This window comes from Papaver somniferum, chromosome 2 (assembly GCF_003573695.1).
Source record: "Papaver somniferum cultivar HN1 chromosome 2, ASM357369v1, whole genome shotgun sequence".
NCBI classification, from domain to species: domain Eukaryota; kingdom Viridiplantae; phylum Streptophyta; class Magnoliopsida; order Ranunculales; family Papaveraceae; genus Papaver; species Papaver somniferum.
The window spans coordinates 99,885,292-99,909,621 of NC_039359.1; the positions used below are offsets into that span (position 1 = coordinate 99,885,292).

A 24,330-nucleotide genomic window follows, 5' to 3' on the forward strand; every position below is an offset into this window, starting at 1 on the left:
CCATAAGTGTAGGGCCATGGGGAAGGATTCCAGTAGAAAGAGATACCCAACCAATTAATAAAGCAGCGGCTCGGCAGAATGGGTGCATGTAAATAATTCAATAACGCACCACATATCTGAGAGCACCGTATTAACCCCCACTGTTCGGTAGCCAACGGGGTGACAGGTCCAAATCCAGTAACAAAGATAAATTACAGTTGTACATATTCCAACAAACGCTGATTCATTCTATAAAAGTTGATTACAAGTTTGGGGGAACTGAACAAGAAATACAGAAGTTAAACAAAAAATGGTCTGAAGCCAAGTAATCAACAAATATCAGCCCACTACAATGAACCTAGGAGCCTACTTCCCCTTGTAAGACTCGACGAGGTCAGATGGATTCTTCTTCTGAGACGAAGGGATACTCCCTCCCAAAGAAAGATCGGAAGTGTAGGTTATAGGTTCAGGCATAGGACGACGAGGATGCTTCTTATTAATACCATGGTCCTTCAGAAGGCTCTGCTCGATCTTGGTCAATGTCTTGTTAACCTCTTCAGCAAGCTGGCAGTGAGCCTTATAAGCGATAACAGTGGCCATGAGCTCAGACTGCGATAACAAATACTTCAATCGGGATACCTCCTTGGCTTCCTCCTTCGCTGCTTCGTCCCGAGATCCGGACAGCCTTTCATAGTACTTGGCTTGACTCTGCTGGTGCATTAAGTCATATTGAGCCTTTTCAAGCCTTTCATTTGCAAGGCTAAGCTGTCCCTCGAGCTCTGAAAAATAAGGAACAAATGGGTTAGAAGATTAAAGTTATGAAATTGCTCACGACCAAAAAAATGTATACCTTCGACATTAGCCGAAGCTATTTCATATTCATTTACTACAGCGTCCCGGGCATCATCAAAGAAATCATACTCGTCGGAAATTTTCTTATAATCCAATAAAAGATTTGTGAGAGCAAACTGACACTCATCCAACTCTACCTGCTTCATGGAGTCTGAATGTCAAAGATGATTGACTTTGTTACTCATCTCTTATATCCCTTTAGTAAGCCTGTACATATTAATCTCAAGTTCTTTCCCAGAGTTCACTAAACGAGTTATATCGGCCCGACAAGCAGCTAAAGCATTACTAAGGGCGTGTGCCTCATCTCTGGCATCGTCCCTCTCCCGAACGAGCCGCTGTATATAATCCCGAATTTCAGGATCATGGGATGAACGAGCTTGACGCAGTTCTTCTTCCAAGTTTGCTACCTTGGTTTATAAGCGGGAAATATTCTCACGAGCTTCGTTTAGATTCTCACGAGCCCACAACAAAGCACCATCAAATTGACGGCGATCAGAGTTATAACGATTCTGCATGTCAACCATCTGCTCCCATCGTTGTCGATAATGAACCGTCAATGAATTATGCTCATCTGCCTGAGCATTCCACATATCAGCCTCATCTTTGATTTTCTCCACTAGTTCCCTAATCCGAGAAGCTTGGCGAGTTCTCTCATTTCGAAGCCATGTTAACTCTCGGATATCGACCGCTGAAGATAGGGCCGGGAGACTCAGACAACACACTAGGAAGACGAAAGAGAGATACGAAGAGAAGAGTAAGGATGAAGACGAACCTTTATAAGAAGAAGCATATTTACGAGCCTCCTCCAGCTCATTACGAAAGAGAGCGAGTTCAAGACGAAGTTTCTCTTCGGAAGCACCAAGCTGCTCCTTCCCTTTCAAACAATTCTTTAACTCCATAATCTCTTTGTCCTTCGCAGCGATGAGAGCCTCCGCAGAAGTCAGCTCCTCCTCCCGATGGCGCAACTTCCCCTCCGGCTTAAGAGCATTCGCTTTGAAAAACTGGTACAAAGTATGATTGCAGTGCTCGCTCCTCACCAGCTGCATAAGAGACGGCTGTATAAATATCACTAAGGAAAATATATCAGATCCTTCAACTGGATATTTACGATCACCTACCTCGAGAATACGTTGATGGGGATAACCATACTGATACCCGTCAGTTATAGTCATCATCTGAGCAATGGAAGAATGAGGATCGACCAGAAGACTAGACGAGGTGGCCCCCAAATCTTTCTCCCAAGCCTCAGCAACCTCGTCAGGGGACGCCAGCTGCATTTTTCGACGGGTGAATGCGTCATAATTTTTCTCACCAGGCATCTCCGGGGAAGGATTAGGCACAAAAATTAAGCCTTTCTTCATCATCCAATCACAGGTTGCATCGTCTTCATCGTGCATCGCAGCTTTCTCAAAACTATCAGAAGATGCACTAGCAGAGGCCCCATCACCAGTAGCGACTCCAAGGCTAACAAATCTTTCCTTTGCCTCACCCTCCTTAGCAGCACGAGCATCGGCGTCTTCGCCTTCAAAATTATCATCTTTCCCAGCTTCCTTTTTACCTTCATCCACCGCAAGAACATCTCATTCATCATTTGGTGAGAGTATAGAAAAATCCGAAGCTAACCCCATAACAGTGTTAATATCTATTAGACCCCTGGCGGAATGAATCTTACCGAAGGAGAACTCTTGGTTAGGGACCGTCTCTTGGGGACCAATATCCTCGTCCCCTTGAACACGCGCGGGTTTGGTTGGAGGATTTTTCTCACCACCTCTCATATCACCAACATTCTCATCACCTTCATGGCCAGAAGCCCCATCAGCGTTTCGTCATCCTCGTGACCAGTAGGAGAAGTATCCATACGTTCTTCATCATCGAAAACATCCTCGTCGGAATTCGCTTCATCGTTCACAAGACTATTAACTTCGGGTATTTATGTCTCCTCTTCACCAACGGTAGAAGACTGAACGAGACCAATCTTTTTCTTCTTCGAAGCCTGAAAAAAACAGTCAATCCTTTATTCCATGGGAAAGCATGCATAAAACAATATACTTTTATAAGTAATGGAATCATACCTTGACAGTGGTAGTACTCTTCGAATGAAGAACTGCATCGGAAGTTTCCTCTTCATCGGCAGCATCAACGGTGTATTCAAAATTCATGCCAGTGAAATTTAGTCTCCAAGGGCAGAAGTCACCATAGCGGGATGGGGCACTAGCACGAGTCTGACTACCAGCAACAGGACGCCACCCGTGCGGACCAGGTACCCAACCATAGGCCCAAGGACCAATAGTTTCAATAACGGTGGCTGGCCACTAGTAGTCATGATCACGCTTGAGCCGCTCATTCTTGGGGAACAACCTTTGAGAAGGAGTCCCTTCGGTACCAGGGACATAACGAAGCTTTGAATCACTTAGTTCGATTAAAAGACGAACCTCACCTTGGGAAGACGCAATCGTACGAAGATCTACACTCCATGTCTTACGATTTATACCATTGACGTAATCCCCGAAAGAAGCATTGAAATTCTCAGGAGTATACCAATCCTTCTCAGCAGGGTTGTTGGGAACATAGCACGTCATCATCGTCTCCCCTTTACTCCGAAGGTAACACTCTTTTAGCGTATGAAGATAATTTCCACTCAACTGTACCACTGAACGACGATAATTATGAGGAGTGGAATTCTCACGATGGGGTAGAACATCGTAATAAAAAGAATCCCCCGACTTATACAAAGGCAACATCAAGCCAGCTTCGAAGGCCCCCACGGTTGTCAGCAGATGGAAGTCATCGTACTTATAGTTCGCAATCATGTCAAGATCATCGTCTGTAACATCTTAACTTCAAAAGCCTCGAGGTCATGATTTATCTTGAATGCGTCGAGATCAATATGCTTAAAATTCACCTTCTTCTTGGCAACTGAAACGCTTCGAATGACCGAGGCAACACTAGAATTAGCAGCCTTGACCGATGACGGCTTCTTTGAAGAGCTCATATCCGAAGCTTTTCTCTTGGTTGGCGGATTCCTCGACAGGTCCACCTTCGGCTTATCCCCTTTGGCAGAAGATTCTTTTACAGGAACAGTATATTGTGGAACCTTAGACTTCTGAGAAAGCATGGTAACTGGGGCAACATACCGAAGAGGTTGCACATCCAGCGGTTCGGAACGTTGGGAAGAAGGGTGCTGCGCATTCGTCGATTCAACACGCTGAGAAGAAGGATTAGAGGAGGGACGATTAACTGCGTAACGAGAACCCCTCGATGGATCCCCTTTTTTCGTAGATGTAATCCTGGGACCTGACGAAGACGAAGTCTTATTAATACGAAGATACGATTGAGAATACCTAGGTGGACCCCCCCTTCGGTAGCGATACATCAGGACTTCTAGATGGGGGAGATCTGTAAGGGCTCGACGGCGGATTATTGTAAGGAACACGAGAACGATCACCCATATCTGCAAGGGGAAACGAAAACAATGAAGATCAGAGAACAGACTCTACGAATATCACAGCTCATCAGAAATATCATCAAATCACAGAAAAAAAAGAATTTTGATAAATTTCACGAAATTCCAAAACCCTAGTTCAGTCTTGACCATTAAAAAAGAGACCCTAACGATCAACCAAGAAGCCATAGGTTTTGTTCTCAAGAACAGGGGAAAGTACATATACTGTCGTGTATTGTGTTCTTCATCACAAAACCCAGAAATAATAGCAGAAGAAAGAGAAGAAATCAATCAAAGATGAATGATGATAAAGAGAGCATCATACCTGAAGACAAAAGCGGTATCAACAGAGGACAATAACCGGCAAGTAATCAATGATCGACAACAGAAGTTAACCCCCGAAGATCTTGTCAGGACCACTTCACAGCAGCAGTAAAATTTATGAACAAGAAAACAAAAACCTAACAGACAAGAAAGAAAGAGAAGAGAATGAAGAATGAAAAAGAGAATAAAGATTTAATGCCTGATTCCTTTCACCTATTTATAACCGCCATCAATGAAACCTCCCCGAAAAACGAAAAGGAGTAAATGCAAGAAGTGGGAAACGTGCCCTAAATTCTAGCGGTAGTTATTGCAAGAAGAGGAAGAGAATGTGAAGACAGTTTTTTCAAACTTTGACCAAATTCAAACTTGAAGAAAAGGGGAAAATTATGTACACATAATTCCTCATCCGCCACGTGTTGAGAAAATCACATGTGGGAGACATGCGGCCATGGTGCATCAAGATGTGATGCCACATCTCAACACCCAAGGGGCATCCATCATCCACATGTATCCATCATCAGGTCGATCCGACGGCGATGAATCAAGGAGCATCCTAGGAGTAAGTTATCGAGAAGCATCATAGATTAGCTTAAGATGTTCTTTACTTCATCCCAAGAAAGATCCAAGATCAAGGGCTGAGGATAGCCTCGCCGACAAGGACGTGACAGGGGCATCATACATCTGTCTGACGCGTGCTGACCACCCCAACCACCCGCATTAAACACCATAGGCATAGGGTACGTGCCGAGCGCCCTGTGGAGGAGAAGAATGATCATCATCGTTCTTGCATAATGTCGTTGGAAGATGCTGGGGCTTAAACGAAGATGGCTTCGGAACGACGCAGTAATCGAGACGATAAGAACAAGCTGTGATAGATATGGACCCACAAGAAAAGCGTATAAATACCCAACCCACTAAGGGACAGTGGGTCGAACAATTTTGGAGTGAGAACAAGAGACAGTTCAAAGGAGAGGAATTGTAAGAGAGGAAGTATGAGATTCATATCCCTTCCAGCTTCGTTCCTCTCCCAAAGTCATTCGACTTTCTTTGTAACCCTTGAATATATATTGAAACATCAACTCCCCGTGGACGTAGGCATTAGTGATGAACCACGTAAATCATCGTCTCATTTACATTCAGCACTTTAAATCTCATATGTTGTTTACTATCGTTGTATTACTTTAACACTTAGAATGTACCCATCGAAATCACATTTAGATGGCCAGACAAGGACGATCCCAAAGGCTCAGAGTCTATCAGGCTCCGGTCTTATTTTATTTTCTATGTTCTTTATCTGTTACATTAACTTTAACATCCATGCGAGTCTTGTTTGTGGACACGAAGATGCCATCGTGATTTCTGTGTTCACAATCTGGCGCTAGAAACAGGGACTTTGTCCCGGTAAAAGATTTATCGATCCCTGTGATCTTACCCTATTTTTGGTCCCACGGCGCTATTCCCCTCATAATAGTGATGTGAGTAACTCGTCATTGTTCTTCCTTTTGAAAAATTCTGTCTTATCTGCGTCTTCTGTTGCCGAAACGACTCGGATTTATTTACATTTCTGCAGCGCTCGCTATTGTGTTCCCTATTTCTTTTAAACCTACTAACTGCTTTGGAAGACTTTCTTATATCCATGTCTTCCCTAGAAGATCACAAGCCTTAAAAACCTTTCCAGCGACTTCTTTTAAAAACGGATCTTCGGGAACGCACCGTTGTAAACAGTTATTTGAGTTTTTATCATCTTTAAAGTTGATCTACATTTATTTAAATAAAATTCACCGCCATTCACGATGTACTTTAAAACCCATGAGTAGATCTATGTTTGCAGCGTTTGGATCTACACTTTGTTGGAAGATGTACTTTAAAACACACGAGTAGATCTATGTTTCCAGTGTTTGGATCTACACCTTGTTGAAATATTTTTCTCCAAAACCTCGTTTTCCTTGAAAATCTTTAAGTATACATTGGGATTTACGTCTTTTCTCATTAAATTAACTTTGCTAACCAAACCAAGGTGTATTCTGTTTCTCCGATGATGCTTCGTTTTTACAGAGAATCAAAGATGGAAAAAGCAAAGGATGTGGAAAAAGCCAAGGTATCGTCAAAAGAAACACCTAGGACGACCCCAGTTATGAAACATAGTAAACAAAAGGCGAAAAGGCCAAAACAGCCGACAAAAAAAAGGACGGAGCAGAAAGCACGATGTCGTTGGATGCAGGCGTGATAGCCGCATCAGCGTTGAAAGCAGCAGAAACCAAAGCAGGGGGCTTCTAAAGCAGCAGCTACGACCAGAGACAACGAACAACGGGAAGGGGTGGCTGAATCAGTGATACAACAACCCCTCTACGGGATGTCACCCACCAACGAGCTGGATCAACCGCTGCTAGCCAAACAACCTCTTCTGATAGCAGGCCAGCCAACGCAACATCCGACAGAACTCCCGACTCCACCTGCTGACCCACCGGTTCCCCTAATACAGACTTTTGATGAAGATCACGTTGTAGCCGTCGGTGGACAGATGCAAGTGGGACCCCGAACCAGGGATCGAACAATCAATCCATATGACGGCAGAACTCGAAGAGTTGAAGAAAAACCGGAAGGTGTATGCCGACGCAGTGGCCCTGCTAATACAAAAGAATCAACAACTCAAGGATAGGATCGCTCAAAGCGCTCAAAGGAGAAAAATTTTAAGAGTAAGTATGAGATTCATATCCCTTCCAGCTTCGTTCCTCTCCCTAAGTCATTTGACTTTCTTTGTAACCCTTGAATATATAGTGAAACGTCAACCCCCGTGGACGTATGCCTTAGTGTTGAACCACGTAAATCATCATCTCATTTACATTCAGCACTTTAAATCTCATATGTTGTTTATTATCGTCGTATAACTTTAACGCTTAGAATGCACCCGTCGAAATCACATTTAGATGGCTAGACAAGGACGAGCCCAAAGGCTCAGAGTCTATCAAGCTCCGGCCTTACTTTCTTTTCTATGTTCTTTATCTGTTACATTAACTTTAACATCCATGCGAGTATTATTCGTGGACACGAAGATGTCATCGTGATTTATGTGTTCACAGCAGGAGAGGTGAATTTTTTTCTCTCTTTTTCTCTCGAGTTGGATGAGAATGACAATAAAGAGTGAAGGGAATATACGATTTCGGAACAATACATATACATTAACGATATTGGATATTATCGTAACGGAACTGGCTGAAATTCCTATCGGATTCCATATAATCAGAAACGGCTATCTGATTTCAGACTCCCATTGACAGCCCTAGTCTATCTACATAGAAAACAATCAGTGCACAAAAATGTGCACTACATATATAGCCAGTACACATAAAATAAAATAAAAACATGCCCCTTAGGAATAACGAATGCACAAAAGAAAATACACTGCATAAAATGAATGGCGTACTATGAAAAACACTAATTTAATGAAAAATTATGATCTTAATGAATTGAAACAATCATGCTTTCATCTTCATCTTCATTTTTAATTTTTGTTAGCTTCATGGATTGAAACTGTTATGCATTTCTTCTCCATTTCGCAAACATAAAGATGGCCTTGCTATACGCTTTTGATGTTGGAAGCCTGGATGTCAATTCCATAACCGACTATGAAACACTTTCTGGCAACTTAAAAATGGTCAATTACTACTACTACCACGCATTTTAAGTAGCTAGAACTTTAAAATACTTGCGATACAAAACATTATAAACCCTACGACGCAAATAACAACGAATAATGAAGCAAGTGTGACAAAGATCTTCTCACCACGATCTGTTAAGTTAGCGGTTGGTTGCTGTGCCTGTACGTTTAAGCCTTCATGGTACAGGTCCCAATCACTTCTGCCGCAATCACATAACTTCCTTTTAGTTACTTTACTACCACAGAAGTAGCAAAATTTGGTCTTGCATCTGCATTACGAGAAGGAAAAAAAATATGTTGATCAGGGTTTAACTAGCTACGAGTTGAACATGCGGCCTTCATTCTTACAACTAGCAAATAACCACTGATCACCATAACGGTTATATTAAATGGAGATGGAATTAATAATACCTGCACGTTATGAGTGTACAACCATCAATACGCTCTATGTACTGGTCGCAAGTTGGACAACATCTCCAGTTGTTTTTTACGACCAGCTCCAAGAATTGCGTTTCCCTGCTATCTTTATTCATGATGTTGCAAGTATGATTCGCCCTCCATGGAACTTGGCATTGAAAGCAGAACAGATTCTTACAATTAGGGCACTTTTCTCTGGTAACAGGAGTACTTGACAAACCACACTCGTTCAAAATCAATTCTGAGCAATGTTGGTAAGGACAGTATGCATGACTTTTACCACGCGAGTGCGAACCTAAGGATCGAACTACGGACTCACACAAGATTCTACACCATCTTACGAATAATTTTTTTGAGAGGATCGATCGACATGCTAAAGGATCTAAGATCACGACACACTTAGCATCAGGGCATTTGATCTCTGACATGTTGTTGTGTTCAACTTTTACTTTGATGTAGCTGGATATGCAATCGCAGCAAAACGGATGAGATGAACATTGAGATTTTTTCTTCTTATTTTTGATTTTGAATTTTTTGTTAAAGGGAAGGGATTCCAAGCATATACCACAAGTGAAACGCTCGTAACACAAAACTTTACTCACTAGATTTGATTTCGTCATTATTACGAACCAGAAATCTAGAGAGCAAGATTCTAGATGGAAAGATACATTAAATGCAACACATATAAAAAACAAAAGAATACGGGAGAAGGAGAAGAAAACCCTAAAAAATAAGTAACAGTCTAGCCCATGCATGTAGACTGGGCTTGCACCCACTGCCATTTTGGGGAATTTGGTGACTTTGGCCAAAAAAAAAAAACTTCGCAGTTATTCCCTAGTAGGTTTGTAGATTGCACCCTTGTGTGAATGTTCAAGATGCAAATACCATGTTCAGTAGAACTTTAAACATAGTGCACCCTGAAAATGATGTTTAGAGATTAATGCATAACTCAAATATCTTCACAAAGATTTTCTCATTAAATTAAACGGTGCCGCAAATTAATATAATTACATCGCTACTAAAACAACATTTATTTGGTTGATCTTACTGTTATTAAGAACAACCAACAACCAAGTCACGAATGAATGAATGATGAATCTAGCTAACTTTTTACATAGCCTCTACATTCACTTTCCTGGGGCAAAATTTGTGGCAAAAGCCCAGGCGTTGTTGCTTACAGGATCAGCAAGATGATCGGCCAAGTTCTCTAGAGGTCCTTTACCGGTCACAATTGCTTGAACGAAGTACCCGAACATAGAAAACATTGCCAGTCTTCCGTTCTTTATCTCCTTCACCTTCAACTCGGCGAAAGCCTCTGGATCATCGGCAAGTCCAAGGGGATCAAAACTTCCGCCGGGATAAAGTGGGTCAACAATCTCACCAAGTGGTCCACCTGCGACACGGTAACCCTCAACTGCTCCCATCAAGATTACCTGTGTAGCCCAAATAGCTAAAATGCTTTGAGCATGTACCAGACTTGAGTTCCCTAGGTAGTCCAATCCACCCTCACTGAAAATTTGTGCACCGGCTTTGAACCAGACGGCTTCACCGAATTTAACACCATTACGCGAGAGTAATTCAGGAAAGATGCATCCTAGAGCTCCCAGCATTGCCCATCTACAGTGAATCACTTCAAGCTCACGGTTCTTAGCGAAAGTTTCGGGATCAGCGGATAGCCCAGCGGTATCCCAACCGTAGTCACCAGGGAATTCACCATTGAGGTAAGATGGAGACTCACCGGAGAAGGGTCCTAAGTATTTAACTCGGTCAGGACCGTACCATGGGCTGTTAGATGAAACGGCGGGTTTAGATGATTTAGCAGCTTTTGGCGCTGTCTTTTTCTGGAAGAGCATGGTGATTCTTCCTTCACCCTCTGAAATGGATGGTGTTAGCTTCACTGCCTTTCCAGCAAGAGAAGGAGAAGACAGAGCCATTGTTGAAGCAGCCATTAGTAATTGTGATTGAAATAAGACTGAGAAAGAAATGAATGGAAGTTGGATGATTTTGTGTTTTGAAGATGCTGATGCTGGGTTGTATATGTAGGAGTAGACATTAAACGGTAAATTATCTTGAGATATCTGTATCGACATTTTAATTGGCTAACAAAGTTCATGGCTCTGCTGAGTAGTTGATAGTCGGCACTCTTTCATCCACCAGCTTATGAAAATCTAGGAGCATTAACATCAGCCAGGGAATAGTGTTTTAGACTTTTTTATATATCTTTCTCAGGCTCTTGATTTTTTTTCTCTGGACCATGTGAAGAGATAGGACCACGCTCAGCCAAACATAGTGTTTATTTGTAATAGTGTGAATGTGGTAACTGCCTGAGTGTTTATTACGAGTAGTAAATTTTGTTCACCGGGCACCACTGGTCCGCGAAATTCACTTTATCGGCAACTTCACATTTCTTGGGTACTTCGAAGTCACCCAGAATTAAACCGAAATGATCCTACCGCTGGAGCAGCATATTAAGTGTCTCAGTCTAGACTGATATTCAGGGGTTAGTTCCTGATCGTCTCAATCACTACTTGTATTTCAAAGAGCAGCTGACTACTTTGTAAGTGGTAACTGGCAAGTAAAGCTTCCTACGCCTAGATTCAAATTTTGAGTGTATCTGCACAGAAAATAATCCCAGTAAAAAAAAATACAGATATAACTTTGGACCTAACCTTTTCGGATAAGAGGGGGTATAAATGGATCAGAAGTTGTTTTTTTTTCCACTCTATGACTATCAGGTCTCTTAGGCAAGGGATATGGCTTACTGGCTGCCCTCCAATTGCAAAATTGGGGAAAAGAAAAAAGGCCTTTCTTTTTCCATCCAATTACTTCTGCTCGTTTCAGTTAACGATGCTACCTGAAAGACCATGACATTTTCTTTTTTTTGTAACACTATTATTCGTTATGTCTGAAAACATACAACTGGTGACAGAAAACGATACTGTAAAAAGGCAAAGCATTCAAATGGGAAATATTTACATGCATTTAGCAAAACAAACTATTGAAATCCCTATATGCTGTAACACAAGTTCTGTTGCCTCCAGAAAGAGTGATGACACCGCTTATGCTGCTTCAGCAAATCCAACCCTCATTTTACCATAGTCGAATACAGTGTGGTATTGACCCATGAAGACATCTCCCAATATCCTGCAATAAAGAAATTATCATTAGTTTCAAATCATTCCCTATAAACAAAAGTTTTGAGCAACGATGAACAAATCAACAAAATGATCAAACCTCAATTAGTGTTTAAAGTAAAATTAAGCAGTGCATGTGTCATCTGACACACGAATGTGCGATTCTTATCGGGTTTCTAATAGACTAATTAATTTGATATTTTTCCAAATGCTAGAATTGATTAATTTTAAGTTTGTGTTCAAAATATACGAGGAATAGTGCATTTGGGTAATATGTCATTCTAGTTAATAGTGCATTTGGGTAATATGTCATTCTAGTTTCGAGATAGGATTTAGTTACCAAACAAACAATGCCAGAACTAAATCTAGCCCAGCCCTACAGGAGGGAAAAAGGACAAAACAATAGCATAATTACTGGGAGAAAAATCCTACCAAAGAGGTCCATGAGGAGGAGGAATATCCATTGCTGTAAATCCACTGATGCACTGAGCTTGAGCTCCCTCGCCGACCTTGAGAATGTACTGAACACCAAATCGAAAGCAAATATTAAAATAGAAACTCAATACTTGTGTAGAAGTTGGATTATATCATGCCAAACCGTTTCTTTCCCTCCACAGCTATATTAGTGATGCATGACACATCCTGATTATTTGACTAATAGGTGAACCGAGTTGTAGTTGGTTACTTAATTCATGCAACAAACACAGGGACCTTCCCTCTATGTCCCAATGACTTGGAATAGCAAATCAACGACTGAACGGATATCCTACCTGTTCTGGGGTGAGCTCAAAAGTTTTACCACCAATGGTAAAAGCAACATTAGGCATGGAAGAAAGACTTCCACAATTGACGCCTGATTGACCCATTGGGCTAGGCAATCGATCACAAAGCTGCAAAATAAGACATCACCATGAGTACAACGACTAACATGAATCACATCCCGTAACAGCTCAGAATATGTTACCTTATCAACGTAGTCTAAGATCTGCTCTTTTGTCTGATTCTGCTTAAGCTGGTTTTGCATCCAGATGATAGACATCTCACAAGCAGAGCACATGGCATCAGTTAGACCACTGGATAATTTGTTTTCATTCTCAGCACCGACAACGCTTTCAATACCAGCACTATGAAGGTCACATACAAATAAGAAAGTTACTTTATGAAATGTTAAACATACTGAATGATTGTTAATATCATCATTTCTAACACCATTTTATAACAACACCATAGTAAGAAGATAAGAAGGAGACCCTAACCTAACACCTCTGCTCCCATCGAAAGTACATAAACCGACGCGAGAGCAAACTTTCTTTGGTTGTGCCTGCAAATGACAAACCAAAAAGCAGTATTTTAGACACTGTTTGTATATCACCTGAGCAAAAAGGCAACTACAAGCAAGTGGGAGAATTATTTTTATTCTACCTCTGCTAATAACAACTCCATCATCATATCACCATATTGTGAAACTACTGTCTTACACTCCTGGCTAACCACTCCAGCAGCCCCAATCGCATGATTGATTTCTGTAATTATGGCCTGAAAAAATACAGATCAAAGTAAGAAACTGAAGATCAATAAGGAAGTAGCTAATGCCAACGTATACTCGAGAAAGAAAAAATAAAAATTAAAGCCATAATTGAGAAACCCATTGATACAGCCCTAAACGTCACATTTCTATAGGAGACACTTCTTTAGCAAAGCCTCGGTGGTCGATAGGGTACCAGATTTATAATCCTGGAATATGGCCATCCATCTTTTGTGGAAAAGGAAAGAAGTAATAATAACCACAGATACAGCCCTAAAGTAATGGAGGATAAATCTAAAGCCACATTTGAAGGAACCCATTCAGGCCAATGCCCTAATTCAAGTGGGGACACTTCTTTACCAAGCTAATAGTGCCATATCTTTTATGGAAAAGCAAGACCTAATAATACCCAATGAGGAAGCATAGGATCATATACAGTTGGTGACATTCTTGGCAGTCAAAAGAAGCCGAAATGACTCTACTGTATAAAGTTATGCCAGACAGTACAACAGGATAATCACGAGCAACTACATCATGAAATGTCTGTGAATTACCACAAACCTAATATGTCAACGGGCAATGGAAAAAGCAGTTAACACATGCACTTAAATGCTACAATACAAGCGACACATCCATCTACATGCATGCACATGAACTTAGTAATGTTTAACAGGCTGATACGCACCGTTGGACCCGCCAACAGAGAAGTTCCTGAATCAGCTATTGCTGCACACCCACCGGCACAATATCCTGAAAACCAGCACGGTCATATTAGAACACAACAGTGAGGATACCTCAAGATAATCCACAACAAGAATAGAAACAGAAGGATTGCATCAGTTACCAGTTGTCTTGCCAGCAATAAGGACATCACCCATATCGAACTGATAACAGGAAACCAAGTATAAAGAGTTAAAAAAGAGGAGGAATTAAGAACTATATGTATGGACATTGTGAATAACGTACCTGCCAATAACCTTTCTTAGTCACAGGAACGTAGGTGTGAGCACCCTTGTAATGGTTAGGATCAACTCCTCCAAAAACAAGTTCACCTCCTTCTTCCCCTTTTACATCCCGGTTAAACCAAAATGAGAAAACGGGCTCTTTAATAAGTCCCTGCTTGACCATGTTGTACCTGTTACAATTGTTTGTTTGTTAGTTTCTTACAAGTTTCTGGCCAGGAATAGCTGACCGATTCCTCAGAGGCCGGCCACTATCTAGTACGACAAGTACAAATCACTAAGAGTGCGAAAAACTTCGAGTTACCAGCTAATGATATGATATTTAATTAACTGTAGACTGTAACTTCTTTTATTTGTTGTTCTTTAATTAATCTATAGCAAATTACAGCAGCATACCAAACAGGCACAGCTTTGCCAACTGAGATCTCTTGAAATCCAAGCCCAAGAATACCATCAAACTTGGCCATCAAGAATGTAACTCCAGGTTCTTTAGTTGCTTCAATAAACTCCTGCCAAAGATAAAAAATATTAGCAAATCTTCAGGATATGTTATGGAGGAATATACTTGACTTGTCCCTTAAATCACCTGATCTTTAACAACAAGGTCACCAATTGTGACACTGTCTTCACTAAAGAAGCCAGAAATTGCTCCAGTGCCGTATTGAATAGCAGCAGATTTACCTGCATGAGCGACATAAACATACCTGATTACACTCCTATAATAACTTAAAGTTAAACAATCTAGGGCAATATATATATATATATATATCATTTCTCAAGCTAAATCTTGTATACGCTCTCAATCAGCACATTGTAATGCGATAGTCATGAATGAAGTAACATGCAAAAGTAATGAAGTTTATAATGTAACCAGAAGCAGAAACCAACCGTTCTTTTTATAGGTTTTTGACTGGCTTGACTTGTATTTCGCATGGAAAAAGCAAGAAACCTGTATTCAAATGCAAACTCATATTATTGATCTTTCCTTTCGAACAAACATCCAAAGTATTTAAAAAGCGAAAAAACCTAAGAAGACGTAGATTGCTCTCAGTTAGAGACTTACTGACAGATAGCACTTTGCTGATGGAACCCACAGATTAGAGCTGCCGGTGTCAAATATGACAGTGAACTTCTGAGGTGGGGTACCAACACCAATCTCCCCGAAATACTGAGCATCCATGTAATTCTTCAATGCTACAATATCAGGCTCCCCTGACTCTCTCAGGACACCACGGAAGTTATAATTACGAGTAGAAGCTCTCAATTTATCCTCTTCCCCAGAGGCCAACCGTGCAGCAAATCGGTTGTTTTGATCAAAGTTCCTCTTCTTGAGCCCAATTCTAAGGAACCCATCACTAGTTGCAGAAAAAACTGGAGCAAACAACACAAACGAAAGGAAAAGCGAGAGCAAGAAGGCTCTGAATTTGATCCCCATGTTTGCCTACTATCTCTGCCACGATGAAAATAAAATCCCCTTTAAGCTCATGAAAATCAACTATAAATTCAATAAGGAATACATAAGGTAACCCCAACTAAAAGACATTACATGATATTATATAATTCAGCTATTAATTATTAAACATCTTAAGGATTTTAATGCAGGGATAGATCATTTTCAACTTATAAATACATGCAAAATCATAAAATTGAGGTCTCAAGCATTCATCATAAACAACAAACTTTTTGGTAAGTCAAGATTAAACTATTTTGTCCATTTTGAAGTCTCATGCATAGCAGAAATATCACCGAAAAACCCTAACTAAGAAGATCAAACGTAATACTAAAAACAACAACAAAAACTCATACTACGAAATCAGAAGATACAAGGCCTAATCATAATGGTGATGATGATGATTGTTTCTGTTGATGATGCATTGATGCCCAATTAAAAGACACTTCATAACACAAATTAGTTCAGCTTTTAATTATTAATCCTTTTAAAGAATTTAATGCAGGGATACATAACATTGACCATATAAAAACATGCAAAATTGTGGTCTCAGGCATTCATCATACACAACAAACCATTTTGATCAAAATCAAACTATTCTGATCATAACTAACTCAATCAGAAGTCTTATATATATGCAAAATTTATCTTAACAAGAGATATAAAACCCTAACTTCAAAGATACCAAACCTACTACAACATAAACAACAAATTCACACTAAGAAATTAGTAATGGTAACAACAATCACAGAAAAAACTTAAGAAATCTTCAAAAAAAAAAAAGAAAATACAAAGAAATTATCATGAATTAGAAGACTTAGAATGAGTCAAAAACAGAAGAATATGTATGAATGTACACTAAATTCAGAGAAAGAGAGGATAAAACGATTCCTTACAAGGTCTAATGATAATGGTGATGATGATTGTTTCTGTTGATGATGTTCTGCGGAGAACCCGAAGAGGGATTATTAAGAAATTACAAGATGAGAAAATACAAAAAGATGAGCGAAGAAAAGGAACTGAAAAACTACCTTTCACGCTTCAATTTCTCTCTCTCTTTATTAGAGTCCGGAGACAACCTAGCTACCAGTCTTTGTTGGAAAAATAAACTATTACCAACCGTTCACTGATTCTAAGATGCAATGATCCTTATCGTTGATTTTGGATTATAGATATGACACATTGCTGCAACCTGTCCGCTTCACGAGATTCTTATTTGAATGTGAGCAAGACCTTTATATACTCCTTAATAATGAAGTAAAGAATCATAAAATGGAGAATCATGATGTTGTGTTTATTAATCTATCATAATAAGTTGTTGTTGAGATGGTGCAGGTTGACTTCAACAATAATTGATGTATCCGAAGGTGCAGGGTAGTTGCATAATTTAATATGGTGTATTTTGTTGTATGTTTGGTTTGTTTGTTTGCTTTATGGAGAAGAAGATTTGTTGTTTCCTGGAAGATAGAAATCGTGCAGGGGATGAAACAGACTGAATTAATAATGGTTACTACTAAATAACAAACAATTTGAATTTGGAAGAAGACGTGTGCATAAAGAGAGGAAAACATGCAATACTGTTATTGCTGTCACGCTACTCTTCATTTGGTGGTTAAAGGGTTCTGTTTTGGATTCTTGGAATGTTATTCTGCGAGAGCATAGCGTACAAGCTTGGATCAATTTATGGGCCATGGGCCATGGCCGGATGTGTATAGTTCGTACAAACTTTCACCTACAATAAAACCTCAAGGACGGAATGAAGGTTTTATGTTTTATTTTTATCTGATTTTTTGAACGGCCAAATTTTAACTTTCATTAAGAATGAAGTCGTGAATATGGTGACATCTTATAGAAATGGTGGCTTCAGATATACAATAACTAGAAGAAAAAAATTGCCTACAACTACATCCTCCATATTATGAAATGAGTGTACATTCCAATTAAAGAAAAATAATAAAAAAATTAGTATACATATTGAAGTGAAAAAATCAAGTGAACGGCTCTTCAAACTACCAAGGTTTGTTTCTGCTTCTGACTTTTATTTCTGTAGAAGTCGAAGTTAGAAGCAAAAAAATTTTGCTTCACAAGAATTTAACTTTTGATTAAAGTTAAAGTTTAAGCATAAAAAGAGGTACATAAGTGAATGGTGCCGGCAACTCCACTCCTATCTAAATTCAACTTGTTAATATCTATTTAATTACTAAAAATCCGAAACTTAATGGATATCTTCACATGGTTTAGAAAACAAATCAATTTAGGGAGGGTGTTTTTCATTTTAGGATTTTATTAAGATTTAAAAAAATTATACGGGATCATCTATATAAATAGATTCAGATATCCAAGCAGGGAAATTTGGAGATCTTTTCATAATTTGAGTATCCAAAATACCATATTTAGCTAAAGCATGTCTACATGGTTTATATCTTTTTTCAACATAAGTGTATTTCCAACCACCGAAAGAAATTAAAATCTTAAGACGATCCATAATTATGTTTCCAGGTTGTCCATTTTATTGCTTCCAATTTGCCGTTCACAGCATTGATGATATTTTGACAAATCTCGTCCAGTTGTACAGCTTGAACTCCTTTTTCTTTAGCCCATGATACTGCTTCCAGTAGAGCTTCATCCTTAGCCTGCTCAGGATCTGTAGCTTCGGTCTTGCAGCATTTATTTCCATTTGTATCAGCTGCAAAATTTCTTGAGATTAGTCCAATTCTCATGTTATATTTTTTTGTTTAGGTGTTACTTTAAAGTTAATTTTAGCAAAAGGTTGTCCATCTTTATCCCATGAAACTCTACGTTGAAAAATATTTATAGTTGTACTAGGTACAGAAGAAATATTTTTGTTCCTCTACGAATCAGCATAGTCAGTCTTGATCATGTGAATTACCTTTTGTACGTTAGGTTGATCATTATCAAACACTTTCATGTATCTGCATTTCTATACATGCCACATTATGAAACCAAACCAATATAAAATACTTACTCTTGGTCTTCCTTGATTGTTCACTTGAAGCATACTACACAACCATGTATGTTTCCCGGGTTGGAAGTAGCACTAGTAATCACATCATTCCATATATTTTTAATAAAGAAGCAATCAATAAAAAGATGTTGCATGTTTTCAGTTTGGTTGTTACAAACAGGGAAAATAGAATCAATATTACCAAACCTAGTTAGTCTTTCACCAATATGAAGATACTTACGGATGCACTTTGTTAGAGCATTGCTCGGTCAAACTCGCAAGTTTGTTATCTCAGGATTGTTGTCAGTATTAAATGTACAAAACTATATCTTGATTTCTAGTCCATTAAAGTCAAGTCTCAGACTTGGATTAGAGTATGGTAGTTAAGTATCAGACATCACGGAACAACCCTCAAAGATTGAAGACTGAAGAACAAACGAAGACATTTGCGAGAACTTCGTCAACAAAGAGATATGTGAAGACTGACATATCCTACTTACTCACGGCATTTACCATTCTATCTTATGAGACTATGTCATATGATTTTAGTAGATTTAATATTACAAAAAAGAAATCTCAAACTCAAGTTTATCCTGGTTAAACTCTCGAAATATGAATCAAGCAACGGATGTTCTAGATCCTTAACAATCTTAGTTAAAAACAATTCATTTTTCAAGAGTTATTTTTGTTTCAAGTTGATCAGTTTGAAATTGCCCAAGCAAAAGTGCATATGGCATGTGGCGATATGACTATTTGAAAATGTTTCAAATCAATTATGTAAGAAAAAGCTGTTTGGCGATAGGTAAATATACTTATATGTTTTATAAAAGTCAGTCAGAATTCCGAAAATCCGGTTTGCAAACTATGTACATATGAGTTTGGGAATTTAGGTAGGTTGGCAGACTTGGTTTGCAAACCCCTGCCATGCGAACTGCCAAAGTTACAAACCCGGTTTGCAAACCCTTGTGGAATGACTTTCACAAACTTCCAAGGTTTGCAAACCCTTGTGTCCTGAATTTGCGAAACATCAGAGGTTTGCAAACCTGTCCAGTTCAAGTAGAGCAGAAGTTAACGAACTATACTGCACGTTTATGTTCGACTTTTCTACGATCCTCATAGAAACTTTTTAAGACAAACTTTATTCACTAAATCATTCTATGTTTGTGGATCATTGGTTAAGTCTTGAGGCTGAAAAAGCATGGGTCTAACAACCACACCAATATTTCGCTTAGCAATCTGTATGGACTAACTCCAATATACTTTCAAGAGAATCAACAAAACAGTCAGAGTCAATCTTAAGAAAAGTATATCAAAGAGTTATATCACAATTTATTAACTCAATCCGCAATCAAACAAATAGGAATTTGCGAGCCTGATTGAATATAAGAAATAACTTGGACGGTATCAAAAACCAATATCCAAGTGTCAATCAATTTATATCAACAACCAAAGGTTGGATTATCTAATCGATTGAACTTACGCACAACCTGTGATATTTCAATTATATAAACAAATATAATGCGGAAAAGAAATAACACAAACACTAGAAATTTTATTAACGAGGAAACCGCAAATGCAGAAAAACCTCGGGACCTAGTACAGATTTGAACCCCACAATGTATTAAGCCGCTACAGACACTAGCCTACTATCAGTTACTTCAGACTGGAATGTAGTTGAGCCCTAACCAATCTCACACCGATCAAGGTACAGCTGCGTTCCTTACGCCTCTTGAACCATGCCGAATTTTTCGCACTTGATTCCCTTAACTGATCTCACCGACAACTAAGAGTTGCTACGACCCAAAGTCGAAGACTTAATAAACAAATTTGTATCACAAAGAAAAGTTTATTGAATAGATAAATCTGTCTCCCACAGATATACCTACGAGAATTGTTCCGTCTTTTGATAAATCAAGGTGAACATGAGCCAATTGATAAACCGGACTTATATTCCCGAAGAACAGCCTAGTATTATCAATCACCTCACAATGATCTTAATCGATTAATGAAACAAAATATTGTGGAATCACAAACGATGAGACGAGCATGTTTGTGACTACTTTTCAATCTTGCCTGTCGGAGAATAAATCTCGAGAAAATCTTAAAGAATATAGTACTCAATCACAATACAAAACAACAAGATCAGAACACGCAAGTACAGAGAAAATATTTGGGTCTGGCTTCACAATCCCAATGAAGTCTTCAAGTCGTTAACCTACAGGGTTTTGGAAAAACCTAAGGTTAAAGGAGAATCGACTCTAGTCGTAACTAGTATCGCACAAGAGGTGTGAGGATTAGGCTTCCCAGTTGCTAGAGTTCTCCTTTATATAGTCTCCAAATCAGGGTTTGCAATCAATGTTACCTTGGTAACAAAGCATTCAATATTCACCGTTAGATGAAACCCTGATTAGATTCAAGCTAATGTACCATCATTTAGATAAAGGTGACCGTACCTGAACGTGTACACTTAGTTGGCTCAACAATAGTTAACCAATGGTTAGCCATATTAGCACTTTCATATCAACCTTATTCATCTTCATCATAACTAGTTCAAATGACTCAAATGAAACTAGTTAGAGAGTTGTTCAATTGTTTATATACTCATAGAAGTATACAAGACACAATTGAAGCAAAATCGATTTTGATTCACTCGAATCATTTCATGAACATTATAGCCACGGTTTGCAAAATATTGCATTCCTTTTTATATAAATGTGTTACTTCATGAACAAACCGATTTTATAACATAATCTACTTAAGTATGCAAATAGGTACGCATACCTAAGTAGCCAGACTGAGTTTGGTTACGCCAGTACACGTACGGGTACGCATTCCGTACTACACTTCCAAACTCCAACATAAATTCACGGAACTCGAACTTCCGCCAGTATGCGTACGGGTACGCATACTTAGTTCCCTGACTTCCAAAAACCAACCAGTACGGGTACGCATTCCATGGTTCCCGATTTTGGACTTTACACAAATGTGAATACACACTATGTTTATATCCAATCATGGTTACATGTTCTAATCCCTCGTTTCAATCATTTAAACATTCTTGGAAGACGAAAATAGCTGTCTCACACAAACTATTAGCTTCAAATCAATTTTCAAGTGATTGAATGATCAATACGAAACATTCCGAGTCTACATCAAATGACTGTCTTACACAAATCATGTAAGATGTTACAAGGTGATTTTCACATGATCATCTTTTGACTTTCATCAAGAATAAAAGATGAACTTGGTTAAAGCGAAATCTTATCAACACATATATCGAGAAATAGATAAGCGAGATAAACTCGACTCGAAATATCAAATGTGTATAATTGAAGTCTATATAGCAATACGACTTTTGTCTCAAATAGTAGATAGAGTAGATAGACTTTTGAGTGATAGATGAGTTCAAGTCTCCACATACCTTTTGTTGATGAAGTTCCATAAGTTCCCTTGAGTAGTTGTTCGTCTTTATTCGATGAACGTCGTGAAGTCTAAAGCTCAACTACACTTACTATCCTAATCCGATACTTAGCTATAAGTAAACTAGAAATCAAGACTTATAGTTTTGGCAACTAAACTTGACAAACAAGCTTGAGATAGCAACGCTTGCGAGTTCGACCGAGCAGTGCTCTAACAATCTTCCCCTTTGTCAATTTTAATGACAAAACTATCAATACATATGGATTACAAAATAAATAAACTTTGCAGCTTCTCATCCAAATGCTTGATCTCCTTGGTTCTTCAACATTACTTGAAATCTTCGTCACTTCCAAGTACTCTAATGATTCTACATGTGTTCAACTCAGCATCATCGTTGTTGAAGATCCGTAGTTATAACAATGAGAAAACAATAGCTCCGAATCATTGTTATACAGTGTCATGTATTATTACACAGCATCAAAGTTCAATTGTATCACAACTTTGACAACAATACTATGGTGATATGTATTACTTTCCCTTAGTCAATACTTAATCTCCCATGAAAACCACTCCCAGTTACATAATGATCCGTAAAACATATGTATTTGTAGTGTGAACTACACATTAGTTCTCCCACTTTTTGTCAATAAAAATTGGCAAAGGTGCGAAAACTAGTGTGATCCTAATGAAATTTCCATAGAGATACTTCATGACCAAAAGAGAACCACATATCAACTTTGTTTGAATGCAATCATATAGCCGAAACTAAATGCATTCATCAAGTTTATAAAGATACGATATAACCCCTATAATATTCCACAGCCGTACTCCCCAAAAATATTTGGCAATTAAGCACAAGTTCAATTAAAAACTCTCGCCCATAAAATGTCATCCCCAAAGGAACAACAAGAGCGACCTTACTTTCACAAGAAAAGAAGGATTTCTTTGGACATTAACAACTCACATGAAACATGAATTTGTAAGAAAAATACTTGAAAAGACGAGGGTACCCAAATATACCACGATCTTAAACTTTTCCACCTATAAGTCTTCTTAAAGGAAGTGATTGTCTATGGACTGAGTCGAGACAATACAACGAATCGATATTCACACTTTGTTTGATCGTCTATGGATACGAGATCGAGATAATACAACAATCAAAGTGTGATTACTTGATAATAGGTTCGGACTTAACCAAACTCTATAGACCACTATCAAGTAATACGGAGTTTACGTTTGTGTAATTTACTTTAAATTATAATAACAACAATTATAATTACGGAAAACAAAAGTAAATGATATATCAAGATTTTGTTAACGAGGAAACCGCAAATGCAGAAAAACCCCGGGACCTAGTCCAGAATTGAATACTCTCATAATTAAGCTGCTATACAAAATCACACCAACTTCGTATAGTTGAGACCAAGCAACTAAACCTATAGTTCACCTAGTTTCTTTAGTATCCTTGCGCTTCCGACATTCAATAAGTGCAAGCACTGGAACAATTCCTTTGATTCCTATTCCAAACAGTAAAGGAACAACAAATATGTTCGGTAACAACTCTATTCAATCTCAGTGATATGAGTTAGACAAAGGCTCTTCTGTTTAATCCAATAAACTCCTTTGTCGGGTTTAGATCTATAGGTCTTTTTCTAATCAGATTTTAAAGCTTGGTTCGCGTTAGGTTTTGTTCTCCTAAAGCGGGCAAGAAGGGAGCGGTGATGAAATCTGAACCCTTATCTTGTTTAGGCCAGGCCTTTCCCTTTACTAGGAAAATAAAGACAGTCCAAATTCGTCCTCACTCAATGATCACCTTAAGGAATACAGTAACTCGCTTACAGGAGATTCGCGAGTGTTTCGATTGGACTTACCTCCCGTACCAGACGGGCGATGAACCGTTGTCGTCGACTCGGGCCACGAATCCTATGCCGTGTACGAACCCGAGGGGCCGAGACGATATAGTAATTGTCGTCCTTCCCTGCAAACAGTTTGTATTTAAGGGTACCCTTCCGTAGGGTTTAAAAAAATAAATAAAAATAATGTCCCGATTGTCCAGTCCAAAGAAAATAAAAAAAAATAATAATAATAATTACAAAAAAAATAAAAATGGAAAGTCTCTTAAAAAAAATAAAAAATAATTCTCTTTTTTTTTTCTTTTTCTCTCTTTTTTCTTCTTTTTTTTTTTTTTTTTTTTTTTTTTTT

At 38.7% G+C, this 24,330-nt stretch overlaps 2 protein-coding genes across 3 annotated transcripts; both read right to left on the reverse strand.

Moving 5' to 3' along the window:
* Window positions 1–9,628: 9,628 nt before the first annotated feature.
* LOC113348559 (chlorophyll a-b binding protein of LHCII type 1-like) lies at window positions 9,629–10,695 on the reverse strand. Its single transcript, XM_026592380.1, has one exon. The coding sequence runs from the start codon at window positions 10,619–10,621 to the stop codon at window positions 9,800–9,802; it is 822 nt and encodes a 273-aa protein (XP_026448165.1). The 5' UTR covers window positions 10,622–10,695; the 3' UTR covers window positions 9,629–9,799.
* Window positions 10,696–11,523: 828 nt separating this feature from the next.
* LOC113348560 (phytepsin-like) lies at window positions 11,524–16,943 on the reverse strand. 2 transcript variants are annotated; one of them, XM_026592382.1, is made up of 15 exons: window positions 16,775–16,943; window positions 16,640–16,686; window positions 15,357–15,743; window positions 15,182–15,242; window positions 14,880–14,974; window positions 14,690–14,802; window positions 14,298–14,466; window positions 14,176–14,215; window positions 14,017–14,081; window positions 13,229–13,342; window positions 13,063–13,127; window positions 12,771–12,930; window positions 12,577–12,696; window positions 12,239–12,327; window positions 11,524–11,816 (listed from the first exon to the last, which is right to left on the reverse strand). In XM_026592382.1, the coding sequence occupies exons 3-15, from the start codon at window positions 15,726–15,728 to the stop codon at window positions 11,732–11,734; spliced, it is 1,548 nt and encodes a 515-aa protein (XP_026448167.1). In that variant the 5' UTR covers window positions 15,729–15,743; window positions 16,640–16,686; window positions 16,775–16,943; the 3' UTR covers window positions 11,524–11,731. The 2 variants fall into 2 exon arrangements, with proteins under 2 accessions (XP_026448167.1, XP_026448166.1); XM_026592381.1 differs by having other exon boundaries at window positions 16,640–16,811.
* Between the last annotated feature and the right edge of the window lie 7,387 nt (window positions 16,944–24,330).